General features: G+C 45.2%; 1 protein-coding gene across 1 annotated transcript; it reads left to right on the top strand.

Moving 5' to 3' along the window:
• Positions 1 to 450: 450 nt before the first annotated feature.
• ATP6V1B2 (ATPase, H+ transporting, lysosomal 56/58kDa, V1 subunit B2) lies at positions 451 to 6,450 on the top strand (the record flags this gene model as incomplete). Its single annotated transcript, XM_009706197.1, has 13 exons — positions 451 to 506; positions 1,262 to 1,360; positions 2,017 to 2,110; positions 2,211 to 2,288; positions 2,775 to 2,914; positions 3,051 to 3,152; positions 3,520 to 3,617; positions 3,871 to 3,994; positions 4,429 to 4,579; positions 4,979 to 5,061; positions 5,153 to 5,257; positions 5,476 to 5,605; positions 5,728 to 6,450. Coding segments are annotated over 13 exons (1,403 nt in total), but the record flags the coding sequence as incomplete, so codon positions are not given.
• Positions 6,451 to 12,225: the final 5,775 nt, after the last annotated feature.

Below are 12,225 nucleotides of genomic sequence, written 5' to 3'. Positions count from 1 at the left end.
CTTCTCACTGTTTGTGGAACGTAAATTGCGGTGACATTTTCTTAACAACATCTGTAATTTGTGATAATCCCTGCATCTTAAAGATCTTGCAACTGTGTATTTTTCTTAGCTTAAAATATCAACTCTACATTGTATTGCTCTTTCTGGTGGCATTCAAATTATCCCTGGACATAGACTTGTGGTGAATTTCTGTGATGGACAAGAAAATAGCAATATCGTATATCTTAATGTTACCTCAGGTGCTTTGCAAGTAGCAGCAGCAAATGCTGGCCACACAATTCCATACCTAATCTTTCTTGTAGAGTTCATAATAAACAGAGAAGCGGTATGGAGCTGGGCCTAAAATCTGCAAACCTGACACTCCTGATAGGAATGGAACTTTGAAAACTTTGTGTAGTGTATTTCTGATGTTCTGAGGAAGTACCTGACTTGTGGCTTGCTTTCTTTCAGCTTATAAAACTGTATCAGGTGTGAATGGTCCCCTGGTTATCTTGGATCAAGTTAAGGTAAAGATTCAGATTCTTAATGAATGAAGCGCTTTGAGGGAGAGTTTACAAGAAAAGCTGTGACAGGTTAAATCCAGACTAGTGAAATTCATGGTTCCACTGAGCAATTTTAATGCAAGGTATGTTTCTGACTGGTGAGATAAATGAGAATATGCAAATTGCTGTAAAGCTAAGGAGAGTTGTCCATGTCCTGGAAGAAAAGGAGAGTTGTTGAGACTGTTGGGGGAAAGAAAGGAAACAGTTTTACCAGAATCCCCCAAGTGTTGTCTAAATTTGAATGCAGAAACATACCTATTGACTTTGTTCTTGACCTTTTTGTTACCAAAGCTTAAGTTCTCTGTAAAAGGGAACTGTAAACAGCTTTGGCTTGTTTTCAGATTACTAGCAAGTTGCTGTTGAAGGCAAGCAACCGATGCTATGTACAGGCAAAAACCAGCTTTTTCTTCTTATTGTCAGATGCTGCGTGGTGGCTTTCCATTAGTATTTCAGGACTCCTAGGGTTTTTAGAATGGGTTCTGTCGGGTCTTTCTGCAGCCTGCAACTCTGAGCAAGTGCTATATAGTCCCTGTAAAAATGGCTTCAACCTTGTCAATTTTAATTGCCTTGGAATGAGTTTTGTTCTGATGATAAAATTCTTTTTAAAAATAAAAGTGAGTAGTTGCTAAGCTTAAGCTTGCTTGAAACTGATAACTTTTGTTTTGTGACTGTTCTTTTGGGTTTTAATGCTTTTCACCATCTTTCTTGCTCATCTTCAGTTTCCTAGGTACGCAGAGATTGTCCACTTGACTCTTCCTGATGGCACAAGAAGAAGTGGGCAGGTTCTGGAAGTCAGTGGCTCCAAAGCTGTGGTTCAGGTATGACTAGAGACAGGAGTGTCTCTTGTTGCAACAGAAAAATATTTTATTAATTAGCATGTGTCTGAACTATGTCAAATCTATCTTGTGATATGTTCCTTTGGTACTGTAAGTTTAAAAAAAAAAAAAAATCACCTACTTATTCCAAGTGCAAGTGGCATGAATAATTTTAGAAGCTTGAAAACTAGAGTATGGTGACATTTTTAATTTGCATTCCCCCATAGATGTCTTTGCTGCTAGATTAAAGGAATCATACTGTAATTGTACAGTATTAGATTCAAGATCAACTCCTATGCCATGTGGATGCAGGTATTTCTTCTAAGCAGCTGTTTCTTGTTAATATTAATTCTTATCTGAAGAACTTTACCCTGTTGGCAAAGGGAAATAATTGAGATCAAAGGAATGGCACTGGGTTTGTGGGTTGCTGCTGATACTCTTCGTGAATTTTGTTTAAAGTAGGTTTTTATGTGATGTTTTGTATTAGCAAGCTGCTCTTGAAATCCTTTCCTTGGAGAGGACTGCCTTGTTTTTCTGCCCTGTGGCTGATAGAGTTCTCAAGCTGTGAAGCAGCATTCTAGTGTGTTATTTTGTAAAGTACAATACCCCTTTTTCCTGTGGTTTGGTTTTTTTCTTCTATATATTCTGTCTATTTACAGGTGTTTGAAGGAACTTCTGGTATCGATGCTAAGAAAACATCTTGTGAGTTTACCGGGGATATTCTTCGAACCCCTGTCTCTGAGGATATGCTTGGTAAGTACTCGCATGTTGCTTTGAAGAATGAACAGATTTGTCACACGCTAGCTTATTTTAACAGTAATTTACGTTTTTGTTTTATTGCTATTCCTTGTAGGCAGAGTATTTAATGGATCAGGAAAACCTATAGACAGAGGCCCCATTGTTTTGGCTGAAGATTTCCTTGACATTTCTGGTATGGAGTTAAAGACAAATCTGTTTGTTCTGGTTTCTGAATGTTACAGTAGATTTGGTTTTGAACATAGATCTGGTAGGGGGAGTTTAATCTCATTTTTAAGTATGTGCGTGCTATCAAACTCAAATCAAATTTATACAAGTGCAGGAAGATGAGCAGAAAAATAACTGTTTTCTGTAATGCTTGGAAGCTGTTCTTTGAAGTATTTGTAGACTGTCTTAATTATACAGCCTCCAGAGATAAAAAGCTAATAACGTGACAGGCTTTTCCTGAAAGCACTCTTACTGTTTACATGACTGCAGAATGCCAGAGTCTTGGGATCTACAAAAGGCTCAGGTTTGATAAGCGCATCTAAAGATTCTTAGGTCTGACAGTGGGGTTTGCACCTTTTGGCATGAACCTTAGATCTGTGCTCAAGGTCAGTGGTAGTTTGATCAGGCTTCAAATGTGTACATGAAATAACATGTGTTCTCTTAAATACAACAGGTCAGCCAATCAATCCCCAGTGTCGTATCTATCCAGAAGAAATGATCCAGACTGGCATTTCTGCTATAGATGGTATGAACAGTATTGCCAGGGGACAGAAAATCCCCATATTTTCAGCTGCTGGCTTGCCCCACAATGAGGTGAGTACTCAAAGCTACTCTCTACATGGTTAGTGGCTTGCATTTCACTGGGGTTAACAAGTAAACTTAAGATAAATTCTGGTCTGTGTAGTAGCATCAAATACACAGATGGAGTGAAATGCTTTTTCTCCCCTAGATTGCAGCTCAGATATGTCGCCAAGCTGGCTTGGTGAAGAAATCCAAAGATGTGATGGACTACAGTGAAGAAAACTTTGCTATTGTGTTTGCTGCAATGGGTGTAAGTCAATATTATTGGGGGAAAATGATGTGTGAGTAATAAATAAGACAATGCTGAGAGCAGCTGAAGTATTCTAAGTAGGTTTTAAGTATATAACTGAACAGTGCTGAATTGGTTGGCTGAATGACTGAAAATCTCAATGGCCAGAAGTACTGTAACAAAGTGTGTTTGATCAGCATGAAGTATCTTAAACTTAATCTCTAGCCTGGATTTCTAGAAATAGCTTATTCTGTTAGGAATGTAGGCATGTCTTCATCATACAGACAGCTTTGCTTATGCATTATTGAGGTGTTTAGACCTTACTATGAGGCAAAATGTAGTACGCTAAAATCTGATCTGGAGCTGATGCCTTAATCTTGTGATTTAGGTGAACATGGAAACTGCTCGGTTCTTCAAATCGGACTTTGAGGAAAATGGGTCCATGGACAACGTGTGTCTGTTCCTGAATCTGGCCAACGATCCGACGTAAGTAGTTAACAATGTGTTGGTTGGGAAAAGGCTGAGAAGAACGAGCAAATTGGAAGATGGAGCCTCGCTGGCTTCCTGCCAGATGTCGCTTATGTTGGCGTTTTGCAGCGAAGTTGAGCATGAGATGCTGGTACTCCAGTTGGTGAATGTAACAGATTTTCAGTGGGTTTTAAAGTATTTGTAACTTCAGACTGTTACCTTGCGGCATTAAAGCACTTGTCATAAATAATACCATACTGTTCTATTTCAGCATTGAACGCATTATCACACCTCGACTAGCTCTAACAACAGCGGAGTTTTTGGCATATCAGTGTGAGAAGCATGTGCTGGTCATTCTGACAGATATGAGCTCCTATGCCGAAGCTCTGCGAGAGGTACACATTTATTAACTCGCATGCTGCATGTTGGCAGAAAGGGTTTGTAGTATTAAAGTGAGAATGTAAACTTCTGCTCAAGCTGTTACAATTAGTATTTATTGCGATGTTCTTAAATAGCTAGTGAGGCTTTTAGTTATTCATTGATTGTCTAGGATTATGTTCAGCAGTCGAACAGCTATTGCCTCTGTGATAGCTAAACTTATTTGACTGGTGGCATTCGGCAGTTTGATATTATTGTTGCAGATTTGCCTTGGCATCTTATCTTGTCATACGTGGTGACATACTTCTCTTAACAGGGGTTTATGTGGCTGTGTTTTGGTATCACCGGCAGGAAGAGGTACTTTAAGTCACTAGTGTAGCTTAATTAGGGGAGACAGCAGGTCTGTGTGAGTAATCTGACTTCTTGGAAATGTTTTTCTGGATTGCCTCAGGTTTCAGCAGCTAGAGAGGAAGTGCCTGGCCGTCGAGGTTTCCCAGGTTACATGTACACCGACTTGGCTACTATATATGAGCGTGCTGGGCGTGTGGAAGGCAGAAATGGTTCCATTACTCAGATTCCTATTCTTACCATGCCCAATGATGGTGAGTGATTTTTTTTTTTTTTCCCAAGTGTTTTTTAATGAATACCACTTTAAAGGACTCCTTTAGAGCAGCCTGCCTTATTTTGGACACAGAGCAAGACAGGAGGTCCTGTGACCTTTAGATTTCCATTTGAATATGGCATTTCTTGCCTGCGTTCTCTGTCTATATTGCTGATAGAAATGCTTTGCTCATTTCAGGCTTCAGAACTGTTCTCCAGCCCCTGTCAGGAGTGCTTACAGCTCTGATCCTTACATAAGAGCACTTAGTGATGTATGGGGGTACTAACTGGTGGCATTTTACTTCAGAAGTCACTTAACTGCAAAAAGCTGCTGCATCACTGCTAGAATGGATAGAAAAGGTCTGAAAACTGTCAAACTGTTTTGTTTTTTTTTTCCACAGATATTACTCATCCTATCCCTGACTTGACTGGATACATCACTGAGGGACAGATCTATGTGGACAGGCAGCTGCATAACAGACAGGTGTGTACCGTACCAGTTAGAACATATTTAAGATTACTCTGTACTTTTTGAAGTATTAATGTTGAAATTCTTGGATGTGTTTTCCCTCCAGATTTACCCGCCTATTAATGTCTTGCCTTCCTTGTCTCGACTGATGAAGTCAGCTATTGGAGAGGGTATGACCAGGAAGGATCACGCAGATGTATCCAACCAACTGGTAGGTAAAAGTCTCCTCAGAGGAGCAGAGGTGTATTTCAAATACACCTTTTGCTAAACAGCCTGTGAAGGGCATGCCAAACAGTTGCAATCCGGAACACTCCTGAGGCTGCTTTGAAGCATTGACTGAATGTTTAGTGAGACCCTTTGTTTGAGTTGGAACAGAAAGTGTTGCATGGATGATCAAGGTAAAAGCACTTTTGTTTCTGTCCCTTTTAGTATGCTTGCTATGCTATTGGAAAGGATGTACAGGCTATGAAGGCTGTAGTTGGTGAGGAAGCTCTTACCTCAGATGATCTTCTGTATCTGGAGTTTCTGCAGAAGTTTGAGAAGAACTTCATTGCTCAGGGTAAGTGTCTTTTTCAAGAACATCACAGTATACATTAACACCTAGAAGGTCTTGTTCTCAGATCTGCCTGGTGGTGAGACACTTTCCTGCCCTATATTTCAGTCTGTGATTGCTTCCTGCAGGTCCTTATGAAAATCGCACTGTTTATGAGACCTTAGACATTGGATGGCAGCTTTTGCGAATCTTCCCCAAGGAGATGTTGAAGAGAATTCCTCAGACAACGCTGGCTGAATTCTATCCTCGAGATTCGACTGCAAAACACTAGCCACAGCAGCATCTCTAACTCCTTGCTCTGTGAAATGCTGTTTGTTTTCTCTTTTCATGTGTTGGTGTTTACTTGTCGCCCTTACAATTAAAACCAAGAATAGGTGACATTTTTGCCAGTGTTCCAATGTACACTGATACCAGTTTTTAAAATATCCCTTCTTCCAAAGCCTGGATCTTCAGGAAGATGTTTAGGCAAGCTCTTACAAATGTGCAATAGCTATCACAAAGCATGTGGTGTTTTGTTTTGTTTTTTTTTTTTTTGAACTGGACCTTTTGTAGACATTTCAAGGGAATGTCTGAGGATTACCAGAAATTGCAAATCTTTACTTTCAAGCCAGGAGCACGTGGTTTAGAAAACAGGAAAGAGCAAATGTGACTTCCTTTGTCCAAAGCATCTGCTCAGTCGGATCATATGCAGTTGCCATGCTGCTGGTAGAACAGATGGCACTCTGCTGTCCTGCTGTTGTGCCTGAGGACCAGGCTAATATGTGGAAAGCGTGGTGCATGACAGCATACCTTTCTGAAAAATGCAAGTCACTGATTTTTAACTGTGGCTTAAGATTCTTAAAGGTATGCACGGGTGGAGGACACTAGTAAGCACACTAGGTGCTTTTCCACTAGCACAGGGTCTTTTCAGAGGTCACAGGCCAGTGGTTTGCTACCTGAAGGTAGCATGATAAGGCTTAATTACTGAATTAAAGGTTTTAAATTGAAGTTTGCAGAGTAAGTTCCTACTTACACTTTTTTCCTTTGAATTCCGGAAAGGCCAGAGACACAAAACAGCAGCTAAAGCATTCTGAGATCAGTGGCATCCCAATGGACAAAACTGTAGGTAATTCAAGGCTTTGTGCTGCTACTGAAGGGGGGATTATATGAGATGTGAAAAAAACAAAACTCTGCCTGACACAGTTGTGCTGGTGGGAGGTCAGCTTTTAAAGTATATCTTGTACTGAATGATGCAACAGGAGAAAGCAGCTTAATGTGTGAATGGATATTTTGAATTCTGTTATAAAGCATGCTCTAGGTGGCACTGGGTCCCGAGTTGTGTTTGAAACTGTTGTGGTTTGCACTCCAGGCACAGACTTGGCTAGCCAGGAGAGCTCAGCATTCCCAAACACTGCAAACTTGGCTAGTCAATTCAGTGTTGTTTTTTCAGATTGGTTCAGATGAGGCTCCAAGCCCAGTGCTGGCAGGCTTTCTTGCTTTTTTCCAGGCTTAATGTAGTCTAAGCTCTGGTCTAGCTAACCAAAGCATGTTGCACCTCTCTAAATGCCTTCAGTGCTTGTCTAGGAAGGTGCTAACATGACTTGAACGATAGCGTACTAATTCCAGCTTTCCCTGACGTCTCCTATGTGCAGTTTGTTCTATAGTTTGTTCAGTGTTCACTGTAACTTGGGCGCAATAGCAACTTTATTCCAGTGCATTCCACCCTAAAGCTCTGTCAAGTCTATTTTTCTTGAGGTAGGGACGGGAGGTTGGAAATGTTGGCATGAGAATACTTTAATGTAGAGAATATCTAAATAAATTAAATATGGAAAGTGTTGAACAAAATGGAAGCTTTTGTGATTCTGTGGCTGAAAACAACTTCAGGTCTTTCAGCAGTGGCTAAGATGTCCTTTGCTACTGGGGATCCTGTTTACATGAATGAAAGTACTTCATAATGTGCTGAAAACAGTTTTCACTTCAATTTCTATGCACAGTGAGGGCCACTTGAGCCACCCCCATGTTATTACTAGAGCCTGGTTCCTTTTGTTGGTGAGAATTTGTCCTTCAGGTTCAGGACTGAACGCTTTGTGCGGCTGGAGTGGGTGGGTGATGCAGTCACGGGTAAAGGCTTTGCAGGAATGTTGGAGGGTAACGCGATAGCACTGTTTCCACATGCGTCTGCAGGGGTCGTTTGCACTAGGGGAGGCTAGGAAACCTTAAAAGGCTCCTTGAAAATGAGCTTAGGCATATGTTGACTTTAAATTTTCTGTATGAACAGTACTACTACGGGTCAGGGGGGCCTGGGTGGGTTTCTTCAGGTATTCTGTGCAGACAGCACGGGCCGTGACTGTGCTTTAAATTCCTGGCGTCAGTCCCTCTCTGTGAATTAACTGGTGTGAGATTATTTTTTTTTTCCTGTGCGTTTGGGATGCAGCGTGGCTGGTGAAGGCGAGAGACTGAGAACAGTGCGAAAGGGGGAGATGGGGGATTCTTCCTGATGTACTCCAGAGAGCGGAGGTAAACCCAAACACACCTTGCTTTGCTGAACAATGTGCACATCAAAACCAGGCACTTAACGAGGGAAGAAAGCACCTTTCCTTTCTGCTGATTTTTGGTATTTATCTTTTGAAAGGGTTGTGCCCTGATGTGCTGGGCTACACCGACACCGTCTCCACAAACAGAGTTTGTTCTGACTGATAAAAGCTTGAGGCTGTCTCAGGTCTTCTCCTATTAAATGTTGTACTATGCTATAATTTGAGCTGTTTCTTGTACAGAAGTATAAGACCTTGAAGTAGTAAAGACATTAGCCCATTTTTTTTTTTAAAAAAAACACCCTCATATAAATGTCCGAGCTGGTTCCTGCAGTATGTTTTTCACCAGGAGAGACACTTAAGTTACAGATCCCATAGCCTCAGTATTAATAATGGCTTTGATTGTCCCACAGAGCTTGAAAGACTGACTGTTTAATGTGGTGGAGGAAGAGGAAGGGAGGATGTAGTATACTAAAAACATGTCTGATACTTTAAAAAAAGTTGGGACAAGTGCTTTTGATTTTATTTTTTTTTCTACCCTGTCAGTTACAGTCCCTCTGTCTTGGGGAGAGGCCGTGGTTAGGGCAGGGGAATAACTTCATGTACAGACGGCAACCGTCCGTGCTCAGTAACGCAGGTTTTGAAAACATGAGTAAGAGGAGAAATTCCAAAGTCCGGTGAATTCCTGAAATCCCTCAGCAGGTGACAGGTTTTGGGTCCAAAGGTTGAACAAGCATTCCCGAGGGTGGGTGAGTGCTGCTGAGCAAGGCAGCTGCCTCTCATGATACCTGCAAGTGTCTGCATATGGGTAACCGAAATGTGCATATGTTATGGAGCAAAAGGAATTCTGCAATTATGAAAATATTCATGGCAATTAAGCTTTACTAATTTGCAGCTGATGGGAGCAAAGGGGGGAAGAATGAGATGTATTCTGTGGCTCCAGGCAGGCTGGTGGGCAGCTCCGATGCACAGGCAAGTCATCAATTGATAGCGTGGCTCATCTGGGCCAGACAAAGGTTTGGGATGAATATAAATAGCAAGAGTGGCTTTGTGCCGGGGATAAAATAGCTGTTGTCTGCAGCACACGGGAGCTACGTGCTCAGCCTGTATTGCAGGGAGAGGCCGGCTGAGCTCCGGCGAGCGTGGCAGCCACGCAGCGGCACTGCGTGCCCGGCCAGAAACGAGCGGAGATGGGATGGAGCGAGCTGCTGCATGTCGGTTTTCCGCTCAGCTGTGTTGCTGCAGTCCAGAAGGACAAGGCTATTTCAGGTCCTGTATCACCTTAAAATAATCTTTTTTTCCAATTAGCTATTTAGACAGCAATGCAAGAACTGCTTCAGAAGTTATCAGACCTGCTGGAAGCAGCAATGCATCCATGGATGCTTCCTAGCTTGCTTGGATGTCGCTGACTGCCCATGCACCAAGTTTTTGAATGGTGCTTGTGGAGAGCAGGGGTAGGGCTGGCTCCGGTTCGCTTGGCTTTGTAAGGTCAAGGGATAAGGTGGTGCTTTTAGGCGTAACAGCAGCCTGCTGAGGCTCTTCAGCTCTTAGCTGGGGGCGTTAATGCGGGCTTGCTCGCTGTTTAAACCTCTGGAACTGCTGGTTTAATGAGGCAGGTATGCCTGGCAGGGGTTTGGTGGCAATACCCAGCTCCATCCTGTCCCTTCGGCTCCCTGGATGTGTGCACATGAGCAGCTGCGCTGCCACGCTGCTCCTCGCTGTCAGGGACTCCCGGACTCCCACCGGGATCGCCGGGCACGCTTGACCCTGCTCTCCTCCGGCTCTGGAGACTCGAAGCAGGGCAGAAATCTCCGTCTTCCTCCTGGCTCATGCTTCCCGGCTGCTGGAGAAAACACATCTGCCAACACAGGCGCAGCATCGCTGTCCCCCTGAGCCCACAGCCCCGTTCCTGGGTTACAACAGCCCCTGCCCTACAGCCCAGAAGCTCCCAGGTAGCGAGCAGTCGGAGCCTGGCACAGCGCCCTGTAAGAGAGGAATGGCAAAAAGAGCTTTAGCTGCCAGCAGCCGCAGGCCCCGGGAGCAGGCTGGGGCTTGCAGCACAGCTCTTTTAGCACTGAGCTGAGAACATAGCCCTTTGCAGGGAAAATGGCCTGGGAAAGCAAAAGGCAGTCAGGGCAGGGTGGAAGAGGTGCCCCTCTGCGTGGTGTCAGGCCGGGCTGTGCTGGGACCCATCCTTGGGCTCCGTGTCCCTGCCCGGCCAGGAGCGAGCAGCTCCTGACGTGGCACTTAGCCGGGTGCTAAACAAACAGCCCAATATTTCACGGCGCGGAGACAGCAGGTACCATGTTAAATGGGACGTGCTGATCTCCCAGCTGCTGCCTTAGTGCATTTACATGCTGTTTTCTTTTTTCTTTTTCTTTTTTTTTTTATAATGACTAATGAGGACTGCCTGGGGGTCTTATCCCCCTTTGCCAACTGATGTCAGTCCCTCCGAGAAGCACACGCCAGCTGTCAGCTTATTTAGGAGAGGAGCAGAGCAAACACTGGACACGTTTCCCCCCCACCCTGCCCCTTGGGTTTTCAGTTGGGACTGGCAGATGTAAGGCAGGGGAGCAGGCTGGTGGGGAGAGCCCTGCTGCAGGTTATTTGCACATCAAAAGCAGCTTTGCCTCCGACCCTCTATCACACTCCAAGCATGAGGTGGCTCGATTTAATTGCTCTTTCAAAGGCAGCCCTGGTCTTGTCTCTGCTGAGATTTTAGGGCTGACTCTGCCCCCCATAGCCAGAAACTGGTGCAGTGGCACCGGGGTGTTAAAAGGAGATGCAAATCAGCTTTTCTCCGTCTTGAAGCTTATTTGCATCTGCTGATTAGTTCAACAACTAATTCAAACTCCTTCTGTTCGAGGACGGTTGGTGCTCGGGCAGCTGGAGCAGAGCTAACCCAAAGCAGAGATGAAGGAGGGCACCCCAGCGACTTGGGGGAGCTGCACAAAACTGCTGATGCTTCTCCTGTTTTGCCCCCCAACACCTGAGCCAACCGTGCCCCTCGTGCTCGGATGCTTCCTCAGCCCAGGAGTCCCAGCCCGCACCGATGCCATCCCATTCCTCTGCCGCAGAGGAAATGCCGTGTATCACAAGGGAATGGCTTTACCCCCATTTTATCAGGGTTTTCTGATCCTTCCTGGACGTGTCTGCTCTTGGGCGTGAAGCAGAGGGGTTGCAGGAGGGCCCAGCCTGCCCTGGCCGTGCCTGTCCTCCTTTCAGCTTTCCTTCTGCCCTCACAGCATCCTAACATGGGAGCTGTGCTTCTCTTTGTGCAACAGCCCTCTGCAAGGGCCAGGCAGTGCCCGTCACCTGATGGCTGCTGCTGCCTGAGGCAGAGGATGCTCTGAGCCCTGCCTGTGAGGACAACACAGCTTTTTCTCATCAGCAGCTTCATTAGGGATTTGGTGAAAAAGGGGTGGGACCCTCACCTGGTTTAATGGAAGCAGCAGTCCAGAGTCCCTAAGGCTGGGGTTTGGGCTTCCCGATGTCCTGGGCATTGCCAAGAAGCTGTCCTTAGGGTGTGTGTGCCCTCAGGGATGCTGCACTTGGTCCTGGACCTGCCCTGACCCCTCCTGCTGCTGCTCAGCCCTGGTCAAGTCTCCGCTTTGCTGCGCTGCAGCATCTGCAATTTGGTTATGACCTCTACGGGACGGGGATGTCCTCTGGGATAACAGCCGGCTCGGGGGGCTCCTCCTCACTGCTCCCTTGACCCAGGTACGTGGACAAACCTGGGAAGGGCTCGGCCGAGCCGGCAGCATCCCGCAGCCGGGGCAGGTGATGGTCGGAGGTGGTTTGTAACAGAAGGTGCTGCTTGGGAGAAAGCCTTCGCACGTGGTTTTCTATCTCCTTCCTTCTCAGCAGTTTTCAAAGGCTCTAAAAATAAACTTCGCTCATGCCTCAGGCAGCGTGAGCAAAGCCAAGGTTTCCCTGGAAAGCGTCGGCAGGAGCCGGGTGCAAGCGCTGGGTGCCCTTTTGGGGGGCACGGAGCAGTTTGTGCGTGGTTTGGGCCCCCCACCCTGCGCAGTGGTGGGGTGAGTGTCCCGTGGAAACAGCCAGGTGAGTCAGGATGAAGAGTGTTTCTGCGATTTAAGTGTTCCCCCCTATTTTCTG

The sequence above is a fragment of the Cariama cristata genome, unplaced genomic scaffold (genome assembly GCF_000690535.1).
Source record: "Cariama cristata isolate BGI_N322 unplaced genomic scaffold, ASM69053v1 scaffold26448, whole genome shotgun sequence".
NCBI lineage: Eukaryota > Metazoa > Chordata > Aves > Cariamiformes > Cariamidae > Cariama > Cariama cristata.
This window is presented reverse-complemented; position numbering and strand designations above follow the sequence as displayed.